This window comes from Tetrahymena thermophila, assembly GCF_000189635.1.
Source record: "Tetrahymena thermophila SB210 genomic scaffold scf_8254373, whole genome shotgun sequence".
Taxonomy (NCBI): Eukaryota; Ciliophora; class Oligohymenophorea; order Hymenostomatida; family Tetrahymenidae; genus Tetrahymena; species Tetrahymena thermophila.
The window spans coordinates 344,712-357,267 of NW_002476157.1; the positions used below are offsets into that span (position 1 = coordinate 344,712).

Consider the following 12,556-nt stretch of genomic DNA (forward strand, 5'->3'; position numbering starts at 1 on the left):
AATAGATTTGCTAGCTAAAAAGGTTATTTCATTTATAAAATTATTTCAATAACTGTTACTTAAAAAATAATTTTATAATCTTTTCAATAAAATAAATAGCATTTAATTAAATAAATTTGTAAGAATAAATAAAAGTATGCTTAAAATATAGAGCTAATTAAAAAAGCTGATTACCATCTATATCAAATTTAAAATGAATTTAAGAATTATAATTTAAAAAACAAAATTTATGCTTTTCATAAAATGAAATAATGATTTAAATCTTAATAAATAGGCTATTTTTCTTTAGTCAAAATAGAAAAATCTTTATTATTTTACTTCACTTGTTAATAAAATTAATGTTTTAGCATAAATTAAATATATTTATTTACTTATTTTTGATATTAAAAGTAAGGTATATAAATTATTATTAATTTTTTACAGTAAAATTTATTATGTATAATTTTAATTGGATAAGAAATTTACTTTTCGAAAGTTTTTTTTTTTAATATATCAAAATTTTTATTTATGGTAAAATGGAGTTATTAATTGATTATTTAATGAAATTTTTATGCTATTTTTATCTTTCTTATTAAATCATCAACTTTTGGGAATTTTTATTTATTAAATATTTAATAATCTTAAATAAATAAAAAGATCTGGCTTATTTTAGGCTTTATCATTGCTCCTTAGCTATTGTTATGGCCTTAAAATGGATATCCTTATTATGAATAAAAGTACTGATAGCAGATTGAACATTAACATGTATGTCTGATGTGTTAAAAAAATAAATATTTGGAGACACCATGCTAAAATTTGGCACAAAATGAGTTTTTATATCATTATTGTCTGTTTCAGATGATTCTACGTGGGTGTGAATTTAAGAAAGAAATCCTTCTTAGTATGTGCCCTCTTACTTAGTTACGCAATTTAGTAAATAAACATTCCAATAAGTTGTTAATTCTTGGTTTTTATAAATAGTTGGTATTACAAGAAAATATTACTTATTGCTCTTTATTGCATAGGCTTCTTACTATTTTATTATAATGGGAGATCTCAAATTATGAAGTTCTTTGTTAGGAAATCCCTTTGTAATATTATTGCCTGTTTTAAAATCATAACTTAGTATTTTAAACATATTAGATTATATGTCTTTGTAAACAAAATGATAGGTATCATGAAATATTTCATTCTAAAAGCAGTATTTTATTTGAAGACTTTGAAACTGTTAGAAAGTATAGTAAGAAGGAAGCATAGGATCGGTAAAATAGCTCCAAACAATTAACTCATCGCAGCTGGGGTCATAAATTATTATTTTATGGGCATTTTAAACGCATATAATTTAAATAGAATTTGTCAAGTTAGATGATACATCTTTTCTAATTATGTATTAAGCAAATTGCTGAGAATTCCCTGTACGGTAAACACTCAAAACTAAAAGGAGATAGAATGTCTCATCTTTATTTACCATATAATAAGTATTTTTTACAATTATTATTCCATGATATCCTTAGCCATAAATTTCAGAGTAGAATTCTATGCAATTTTAAAATAATTCACGTTGATTACCATCATAAATACAACCCACGTCCTAGCTATCTTCTCCTATATATTTATTAACAAATCCGATTCCCGAATCATTAAAGTTACTTACAGTAGCTGAGAAACATTAATTGTTGCTACTGGCATTAATTTAATTTACATTGTTGCATTAAGAAGAAAAAATAGTTTTAAAATTTATATTTTTTTGTTGTAATAAAGTATCCCTAATATTGAGATTATTGTTATTATTATTTTTGTTATTATTAGAACTTGATCTATCTTATTCTGTTTAGTATTTATCACTGCTTAGCTTAGATGCATCGTAATCAGGTGCATACTTATCTATTTGATGGTTTTTAATATTACTATTTGTTAAAGAGAAATTATCTCTTATTGAAAGGTCATTTGCTTCTTTTACAGTATCGAGAGGCTATTAAATTTCATTTTTTGCTTATTATGAAGGGAGAAATTCCTTATAATTAAGCATTTCGTTCCTATTAAAATTTATATACTCAAAATTATTAATGCAATTAATGTCTTCGATCAAATCGTTGATTCCTGATATACCCTAAAAGTCTTGCGTTATGAAAGAATTCATGAGAGACATATCTTGCTTATTTTCTAATTACTCAATAAAAAGTGGTAAATTTCTGTCTTCTATTACTGGTAGAGATTATATGTTTGATTCATCAAAGCTATTTAATTGCTATTTTTTATTTGCTTGCTTGAACATTTAACCATTTTAGTTGTAATTCTTTTTTTCGATATCGTTTTATTATAGTTTTTCATTCAACTCTACATTTCCATCTTCATCTACATCTAAAATATTTGCATCGAAATCTTCCTTATTTTAATTTTTAAAGTTTGTTTGTTTGTAGTGATTGCAATCATTAGCTAATTCTACCCCCTTATTTTTAATTTGAGGATTTAAAGAAACGGCAGTATCTTTCCTGTAAAGAATATCAGATTCAGGGTTGTCAAGATTAATTTTATAAAGCTAATTATTTTCATCTAACTCATCTAATTACTGTTCTTCTATCATCATTTAAATTAATTACTAGTTTTTAATTTTTTGAGTTTCAATTTCTTTTTTCTTTTTATCTGAGCTTGCAAAGACATCCACTAGAAATAAACATTGAACTCCTGTTTCTTAAATAACTCCATAAAAAGCAAGCTAATTTGATTCTAAAGTAATCACATTTGAAGAGAGTTCATAATTATAAAGGTTAATTTTCTTTTGCTCTATAATACGCTCTGCATACATGTCCCAAATTTCAAATAAAATAACATCATCTTCTGCTTGAACCAAGCAAAGATGGTTTTTATCTTTCATCCCAAGTAGCTAATCGATACGAATAAGCCCGCTTTTTTTTAAAAAAATGTCCTTCTGCTATATTGAAACCATCTTTATTAATATGTTTCCTTTACAAACCTATTTTTATAAAAAAGCTGGTGCACGATAAAAATATGATCGATCTATTTTTTCAGATAGTAATTTTTCAAAAATTTTAATATAAATATTCGTCAGCAAGCTTTTTAATTAATAGTAAAGAATCAATGTTTTGTTTTTTTACTTTTCTGACGAATAAATAAATAAAATCAAAGAAAAGAAACTTTAATTTAATATTACAAAACCAAAGAGAAAGAATAATTCATGAGGACTTATACATCTAATTAGCAAGAAATTCCTTTTTTATAATTGATATATACTCGATATACATTGCATTTTAGAATTTAAATTAATTTATACGAGAGAAGAGCTATTTATTTTATAAATTTGTTAGAATTATCAAATAATTTTCAGGTTATTGAGTAAGTATTGATCAATTCCAACAATTTACTTAATTTTTCTAAAAATAGAAAAAAAAGATTCTAAGTATCAAATTAAAACTTGCTAGGACCATGACATTTTTCTGTTTAATTTTTTGTGGTTACATCTAAAATTATCTTCTTAAAGTCTAATTAGATATTCATTAAATTTTTTCTATACTCATTAAAATACCTTTTTACGTCATATTCACTCAAATCCTTCAATCTATGAAATCAAATGCAGTAGAAAGTAAAATATTTGAAAGCAAATTGATGTGTTATTAACTATTAATTTAATGCTAATTTAATAAAATTGCATTTATATTTACATAAATTATTTCTGAGAAAATTCCAAAAAGTGTAAATTAAATAAAAAAGATGTTTTCTAATTTATTAAATTTGATAGCTTAAACAGAGAAATATATAAATAAATACAAATAAAATATTATAAATTTAAAAACTAAACAATTAATTTCTGTGATATTATAATGATTATTTCTTAATTTTGTTTAAATAAATATTTTGTTTGTTTTTTTAATTTTTTATTTGATTCTTAAATAAAAGCCAAGCTAGTAAAAACTTTTTATTCAACAATCTTTTAAATCTCCAAAAATAATAGAATAAGTATAATCTCAATTTCTAGAAGATTTTTTATCTTTATTGCTTGATTTATTTTCATCATTGTATTTACTTTCTTTATTTCTATCTCTAGAACCACTTTTACTTCTTTTTTTACTTCTTTCAGTTCTGTCCTCTCTATTTTTATCGCTTTTTTCATCTCTATACCTATCACTCTTATAATCTCTATTTTTTTCATACTTTTCTGTTCTACTTCTATCTGACTTTTCATCTTTATATTTATCATCTCTACCTTTATAATCACGATTATCATCTCTACTTCTTTCTGATTTTTCTTCTTTACTTCTTTCATATTTATCATCTCCTCTTCTTTCATACTTGTCTTCTTTTTTCCTATCAGTTTCCTTATCTTTTTTTTATTCTTTTTGAGGTGAATCAGCTCTATCTTTTTTTTTACTATCTCTTTCTTAGCTTTTATATAATTTAGTTGATCTATCTTTGCTCTTTTTACTGCTATTTGGACTTCTAGATCTTGATCTAGATTTATCTTTTGATTTTTTTGTATCTAATTTTATTAACAAAATAATATTAAAAATAAATTTATTTTAGTTTGTTTGCTTTTAATACCTAATTGTTTTGAGTCATCATTCTATTTATCTTTATTTTCTTGCTTACTTTTTTTTGATTCTCCCTTATCTTTCTTACTTTTATTCTTCTTTTTTTCTTTTTCGTTAGATGAGTCAGAGGAGTTACCATCGTTGTCTAAAAAAATAATATAAAACATTATTTTATAAAAAGCTTAATATTCTAATTTAGAATACAGATCTAAATAAACCTATTTTTTCTAAATTTGAGCATAATTTAAAAATAATTTACCAGAATTATCAGATTATGATGATGAAGAAGAAGCGGAGGAAGAAGAACCACTTTTTTCTGAACCTTCGCTTGAATTAGAGGAACCAGAATTTGAGCTATCTTCATCAGAAGAATTTGATGAACTAGAAGAGGAACTTGAAGAAGAAGAAGATGATGGTGATGGGATTTCTATATTCTCTAAATCTAAACTATCCTTTCTCACTCTTCTATACTTATCATAAACTACAGTAGGTCCTTTAGGAGCTGCTTCTGGTTCAAATGTTTACTTCAACTCCTAATTCCTTTTAAATTAAATATTTAATTATATTATCTGCTTCTTACGATTGAAAAAGGAAACTTATTTTCAAATAGCTGAAACTTTTTAAAAATAATTTATTTTCATCTTAATAATTATTTACTTATATTGCATAGTGGCTGATGGACGATAAACGTATGCTGCTTAGTTTTAGCATTCATATGTAAAATGACCTAATTTTAAACATTTTTAGCACCTATAATTTTCCTAACTTTTAGTATCTTTTTTGTATCTTTGTAAGAATATCTAAGCTTAGCTAGTTTGTTGCATTTCTATTTATAATTTATAAGTGGATATATTTATACTAAATTGCTTTTTGTCTAACTACTGTCAAAATTGCTTTTAATTTGCATATTAATTATATATTAGAAAGATTTGATCTGACCACAAAATTTATTTTTATTTCCAAACCCTCCTTTTTATTGTAATTCGAAGGACTCAGAATTGTATAGGCAAGTAGCATTTAATCTTATTTAAGTTAATAGTAGTACTCTATATTTTATCTTTATATAAATTTTTATTTTTTTAATAATTTTATATTAAATAAATCAATACTAATAAAAAATAATTTATTATATTTCAAAAAGGGAGAGGCTATAAAATAATAATTCCAATCATTATCATAGGCTTTATAAAAATATTTTTTTAAAAACATTAGTTAGTCATTTAGTTATTTTAATGTGTTTGTTTTGAATATCTTTGTATTAGCTATAACCTTAAATTTTTTTATGAAATAAAGAATAAAATTAGTTTTAATATGATCATTTTTATTTTTTTTAAGTTCAAAAGATATAAAATAAATTTAAATTATATTAATTATAATTATTTTATTCATTAAAATGCTCTCTCTTTTATTTATTAATAAAAAAAATTATACAAACAAAGTTATTTTTGAGCAATATTAAATTTAATATAATTATATTTTATTTTTTTTAATTGGTTGATTTCAAAAATTTTATTTTAAATTATGCAATTTAAAAGATTATATTTTTTTTAAATTTAAAGACAGATACTCTGAACATAATTATTTTATGAATTAATATTGAGACTTCAAAAAATATTGCAAGCTGACACTCCTTCAGACTCTCTAACTAATTTACCAACATAGTCATCGTAACTTGGTTCGGCTTGTTAATTATTATAGTGGAAAAAGTATATTTCCATATCCTTAAATTATTCCTTTTAGTATCCAGTTAAATTGGGGACTTATGCTATTTAAATTTGAGCTTTATAATTTGTAATAAAAAATAATTAACCCTTTTCATTTATTTTTTCTCTTTAAATTTCTTAGAAATAGAATATCAAAATAACTAAAAATAATTTCAATTTCTATTCATAAAATTTAAATAAAAATAAAAATAAAATTTAAGCTCATATTCAATCTATGATTATGAAACATATATTAATATTAAAAGATATTACCTTGATCTATTCCATCAGAAACTATATAATTAGAATTTTAGGGAATCTGAGATGCTCTAGGATTTGCTGAGGCTTTTTTTGTTTTTTCTTCATACTCATCTTACTAAAATATATATTGATTTTGCACCTAAACTTAGGATTATTGATATTGAAGTTGTTGCAGTCTCTGTTATTATAACTATTATGAACTATCCAAGTTAATCTATTATTTATTTTAGATATTTTGTTAATCAACATGATGTTTGATCAAAATTAACAAGAAAAATTAAGTAAATCAATAGTATCAATAAAATTTATACATCAACAATATTATTTGAAACATTCTACTAACTCTATTGCTAGTTAATTAAGTTTAAGTTTGTTTGAGATCTACTTCTATCTTGAAGATTGGGCTTACTTATTTCTTAATTTTGCATTGCTTAGATATCTCTTTGTTAATACAAATTATCCCAGTGCTATTTATCTTAGACAAAGCTTCTATTAGGGGTATAGCTTTACCTACTGTTTTATATTTTTATAAAATATTTTAAAGCTTTTCGAATAAATGAATAAATTTAATAAAATATTTACTTTTGCACAGAAGAGTTAGCTAGTTGTGGCTAATAAGTACTTCTGTAATTGTTGTTTTAAAAGATCTTTTATCTACCGCTATTGTCTAAGTTTGATCTGTTTGCGAAGGATTATGATGGGTTTTAGTTTGAATCTTTTTTAATTTTTAAATAATTAATTTAAAATGGTTTTTATTAAGAGATAAAGAAGCTTTCATCCTAATAAGTATATATAAATGTCTTTAATTATTATAATTTCAAATTTTTTTCAATAAACCATATTATTAGCTCTTTGTTTGTTCTAATGCTGTCAAAAAATATATGTAATCGACATTTTATCGATTTAATCCAAAATTTATTTAAACAAATAAATAAATATTTCGCTAATTACTATATTAAAAATTAGGTGGTAGAGTTTATTCCATTCTTGGTTAATTCATGGCTGTGATTAGGTTTTGTACTTTTTATTCTCCAATAATTTTTTTGCTTAAAATTTAAAGCTACTGTCAGCAACGCAAGTTTATTATTATAAGTTTTTTATGCAGTATAATATTTCTAACAATTAGTTTTTTAATAATTCAATATGCAAATTTCTAAATCTGAAGTTAATTAATAAAATTGATTAGGGTGATTCACATAATAAATTTATTAAATATGCATCAAAAACCATTGGCTTTCCAATATTAAGATTACATAATTGATCGAGTTGATGGGATGATTGAATATTTTAAATTTGAAAGAGATAAAAATTATATTATAAAGTATGAGAATGGACAATGCGAAGTATTCATCTTGCTGTAATAGGAAACAAAAATTGTAATTAAATAGAATTTGATTAAATTTATATTATTCATATGAATGCATTTAATAGAAAACGTCTGCTAAAACGGATTATATAAATATATTGGATTTTTGTATGTTTTCAAATAAATATAGATTTACTAATTTAATAAAGAAGATAGAATTGACTTACTTTAAATACAAAGAGAATTTAAGATATTATATAAATAATAGAAGGCTCTATCTAGTAAAAGCCAAATTCATAGATAAACATAAAAGATATTTATTTATTTAGAGTATAAGGGTTTACCTAATATACTGATTTAACTTCTTGACTTCTCACGCTAGTCTAGAAACGATTAGTTAAAAATTATAAATTTATTAAGCGTGATTAATAAAAATCATATTGATCATTAATTATAAATATTATGAAATATAAAATTAATTATGGTAAAATCTACTTATTGAAAGTTATCACAATAATGATGTTCTTCATGTACTCTTTTTGTATCTAAATTTAATTAGACTAGGTTCATGAAAAATAATTTAATTAGTTATTTGCTCATAGAAGTGGAAGACATATTTTAGGCTTTGTACAAAAAGGTGTTGTTGATTATGGGAATGTAAATGATGTTATAAATAGAGCTTAATAATAAATAGAAGAACAAAAAATAGAATACGAAAGTTAAATCAATTACTCAAATAAAATGATTTCAAGAATATAAAACGATTAAGAGAAATATCTAAATATGATTCTTTAGAAAAAGTAGTTTAAAGAATTAGAGCTTTCATAACTAAATCAAAAATTTTACTAAAATTACAAGCAACCTAAAGACTATTAATAATAATAATTTTAAATTGGAAAGAGTAATCTAGATTGGCTTGAAGATAAAATAAAATAAACATAAAAAATTATTAGTGACTCAGAATAATAGTATAAAAAAGATATTGAGTAAGTTCAAACAAGTTTTTCTTCAGTTATAGATATATTTTCTTTAATCGATGAAATGAAGCATTTACAGAGGCTTAACTAGGCTGGGATAGGATAAAAAAAATAACTTCTTTCCAGTAAAGTCGAAGAACTATGCAAATCAAAAATTAGCAACTCTTTGATTTTTCTGAAAACAGAAATAAATGTTTTGCTAAGTTAAAATTTAGAAGACCCAAAGACTATAGAAAAAGTTAGAAACGACTTAAAAGTTTTAATCGAAGAAATTTTAGACAAAAGAGATGAAGCTTAAAGTTCTTATGAAAAAACACTGGCAGATTAAAATCAAGAACTTAATTACCTCTAAGAAAAGAAAAAAGAAGCTACATTAATGCTAAAAAAAGCAAATATCACTCTAAGCAATTTGGAAAGTAATTAATAGAATTTATATATATTTATTAGATTTGAAATTATCTCACTTTACAAAAATCTTATTCATTCATATATAAAAATTAATTTATTTTTTAAATATTTATCATATTTTCATTAATAATAGAAAATGTAGTCTAAATTGAATAAGAGATAAATGAAATTGAATAATTTCTTTCAGAAGTTGAAAATTAAATACAATAAAAAAATTAAGAAACTACTAATTTGGTTTAAATGCACCAATAAAAAATCAAAGAAATATAAAATGATTAACAAAAAATCTAAAGCATAGAATAAGCCCTTTACGACGATGCTTTTAGCACCTTCTTAGTTAAAAAATTAGAAAATTAGAACTTTAGAATTCTTGAAGACAATATTTGGTGATTTAAATTAAATTTATTTTTACTGGATTTAAAAACCAAAAACTATTAAGCTATTTATTTTCACATAAAATTTATTTTTCAACAAAAAATAAATTCAATTTACCAATAAGATTGACAAAAAAACTATGTTGCATTGATGTAATATTTCAACGCTCTATGCAGCAATATGTTTAAATTTTATATTTATTTAAATTTAAATTAATTAATTTATTTATAACTAACATCAAGATAAATACTTTTAATAACTAACCCATTAACTACATACTTTGCTATTAAAATTGTATATTACTTATTATTTATATTTTAACAAAAAATTACTTCTCTTTATTATTTAATTATAATTAATATCAAGATAAAATATTTTAAATAACTTACCACTTACCAATATATAAACAGCTACTTATATTTTTCATATTTATTTTTTACATTTTCATAAAATTCTTATTCTTCATCATTATTTTTTTAAGGATAAATTATTTTCTTTCACTCTAAATTTTAATTATATTTCTTTTTGCCTTTGAAAAGCTGTGTTTATAAAAGATTTCAATTAACTGCATTTGAATTATATTTTATTATAATTAATTTTAACTTTATATTTATATGGGATAGAAAAAATTAAAAAAATTATTTAATCTTAATTTATTATTAATGAAAAAAATAATAAATTTTTTATTTATTTCATTTGAATTTTTTTGAAAATTATTTTAAATTAATATTTAAATTAATAAATTAATGATTTTAATTTAAATAAGTAACTAAAGCAAGTTATTAATAATGTGATTCATAATAACTATGAAATAGATTTTTAAAAACATAATCTTACTATTACATTTAGTTAATCAAAAGATGTAAATAATTCACCATTTATAAAATAAAACTAGGAAATACTTTTTGGTTTAAGAATAAATAAATTAAGTGGTCCAGGATTGGAGAGTTACTTTAAGGAAATATGTGTTTGAAAATAAATCTTATATGTGAATATAAATAGATCTTACTTAAATTATTAATTTTTTTGGTTCAATTATTAATAAATTACGAATAATTTGTTAATTAATAATGATTATTAGGGGTGTTAAGAAAGAAGATTGTATTGTAAGGGGTGATTAGAAATCACCTAAGCAGTGTAGAGTACACGCAAGAAGTTTAATAGAGTTGAAAAAACACTTAAAAGATATAAACTATTAAGATTAATAATAAAATGAACAAATTTAAAGCAATCAGCAAGAATAAGTCGCAGATATTAAAAAAATTACAAGATAATTTTCAAACTCTTTTTTTAATTCCAAAAATCGTAATACAAGCAGCTCTCGCTTAAAAACAGATGAGGGAAGATAATCATTTCATAATAACTCTTAGTAATAAAATCTACATAATAATAAATTTGTTCCATTCATACATGAGCGTGATCGGCTTGGTAGATTAATCACTGTAATCATTTCATATTACAAAACTTTCAAAATTATAGACTAATATATTCGTTCTTTAAAATTCTTAAGCTGGTTTTACTTTATTAAAATGAAATAATTATATTATTTTTATTGATAGGAAAACTAAGACTAAGATGATGATTTGAGTGTTTTTACTTATCGTCCAAATACTTATAGGAAACATGCAAAATCAACAGACACTTTGAAGGTTAAAAATTTACCAACCAAATCGGGTGTTGTAAATGATGGTTTAAATAAAAATGCTTACGCTTAACTTAAACATAATGGGTTATTCAAAGAATAGAAAGCTGAAGACTAGCTAATAAAAAATAAAATTGAGGAAATGATATAAAATCACTAGTTGGAAAATAAAATTTTATTAGGAGTTAATAGACAAAATAACTATGAAGTTTAGTTGCAAGATAATTATAATGATATTTAAATGGTAAGCTATAGATTGAATATAAAACATTAAGAAGATTTGCAAAGGAAATAATAAATTGCAAATAGTTTAACTTATGCTAGAGGATTTTATAAAAGAGCATAAGCAGATGAGTAGTATAGAAGAGTAAAAACTAACCATTCTAGCAACCGAATATAAACAGTTAATACAGAAGAAGATTTGCCATAAGAAAATCAAGAAAAAAATGATTTCATAACTAAAAATTAAAAAAAAAATTATTTTTTAAACTTAAGAAAATAAACAGGCTAAAGCATAAATGATTAGTTAAAAATTTTTAAAAAACGAAATAATGAAATTTTAAATAATCCAATTCCTCCTCTTGGATTTTATGATGCTACGAATTCATAAGAGAACTGCATACTTAAAAAGTATCCTAAAGTAATTTTTAATAAGTAAGAAAGATTCATCAAAATCAAAACAGAAGAAAATGAAATACAATTAAGTAAGTAAAAAAATTCTCCATAAAAATCATCAACAATTTAGAAAGGTGAAAACTAAAAGTAGAATAATACAAGTGCTTCCCCTAAAAAACAATAAAAAGATGATAATATACATTAAAAACTTAAAACAGTAGCTGATTCATCAGTTGCAAAGATTGATTAGATAAATCCTAAAATACTTGAGTAAATTAAAGAGCAAGAAGAAAGAAGGTCTAGAATTGAAAAAAATATTGATTAAATAGCGCTTGATTTTAATAGTGAAAAGGCATCTACTATTTTTACTCAACATTTCTTGCAAACAAAGCAAAAAATGAGAAGAATAAGAAATAATTTAAATAATATGGAATTTGATACTCTGTAATTCTTTGATAAGTTAATATAGTAATAGCAAAAAAAATAATTGGACGATGGCTTATCTTGATATAAACTATATCTAAATATCAAAACATAAATAATTAAATATTTAATTTATTTTCATAAAATAATTTATTCTCTAATTTTAAAAATTATGAATTAACTATAGCAACTATCAATTCACTTCTCCTCAAAATATCTTTTTTTAATCATGTAACTAAAAATTAGTCTAGCATAAAATATTAATATAACTATGCTATCATATAATAATATTTACACTTTTTAAAAATAAACCAATTTTT

The 12,556-nt window shown here is 22.2% G+C and overlaps 5 protein-coding genes across 5 annotated transcripts; 2 read left to right on the forward strand and 3 right to left on the reverse strand. All coding sequences in view use genetic code 6, as the record gives it.

Annotated features, from left to right (window-relative positions):
• Positions 1–658: 658 nt before the first annotated feature.
• Positions 659–2,926, reverse strand: TTHERM_00239320 (hypothetical protein; the record flags this gene model as incomplete). Its single annotated transcript, XM_001024856.2, has 1 exon — positions 659–2,926. The coding sequence occupies one exon, from the start codon at positions 2,924–2,926 to the stop codon at positions 659–661; it is 2,268 nt and encodes a 755-aa protein (XP_001024856.2).
• Positions 2,927–3,962: 1,036 nt separating this feature from the next.
• On the reverse strand, positions 3,963–5,350 carry TTHERM_00239330 (zinc knuckle protein; the record flags this gene model as incomplete). The annotated part of the gene is made up of 4 exons (XM_001024857.3): positions 3,963–4,474; positions 4,537–4,671; positions 4,786–5,066; positions 5,184–5,350. 4 exons carry the CDS (start codon positions 5,348–5,350, stop codon positions 3,963–3,965), a joined length of 1,095 nt encoding a protein of 364 aa, XP_001024857.1.
• A 512-nt stretch (positions 5,351–5,862) lies between these two features.
• TTHERM_000239349 (transmembrane protein, putative) lies at positions 5,863–7,268 on the reverse strand (the record flags this gene model as incomplete). The annotated part of the gene is made up of 4 exons (XM_012800219.1): positions 5,863–6,306; positions 6,503–6,704; positions 6,802–7,003; positions 7,073–7,268. 4 exons carry the CDS (start codon positions 7,266–7,268, stop codon positions 5,863–5,865), a joined length of 1,044 nt encoding a protein of 347 aa, XP_012655673.1.
• Positions 7,269–8,258: 990 nt separating this feature from the next.
• TTHERM_00239350 (transmembrane protein, putative) lies at positions 8,259–9,571 on the forward strand (the record flags this gene model as incomplete). Its single annotated transcript, XM_001024859.3, has 2 exons — positions 8,259–9,189; positions 9,315–9,571. 2 exons carry the CDS (start codon positions 8,259–8,261, stop codon positions 9,569–9,571), a joined length of 1,188 nt encoding a protein of 395 aa, XP_001024859.2.
• Positions 9,572–10,575: 1,004 nt separating this feature from the next.
• On the forward strand, positions 10,576–12,321 carry TTHERM_000239359 (hypothetical protein; the record flags this gene model as incomplete). Its single annotated transcript, XM_012800220.1, has 2 exons — positions 10,576–10,998; positions 11,116–12,321. The coding sequence occupies exons 1-2, from the start codon at positions 10,627–10,629 to the stop codon at positions 12,319–12,321; spliced, it is 1,578 nt and encodes a 525-aa protein (XP_012655674.1). The 5' UTR covers positions 10,576–10,626.
• Between the last annotated feature and the right edge of the window lie 235 nt (positions 12,322–12,556).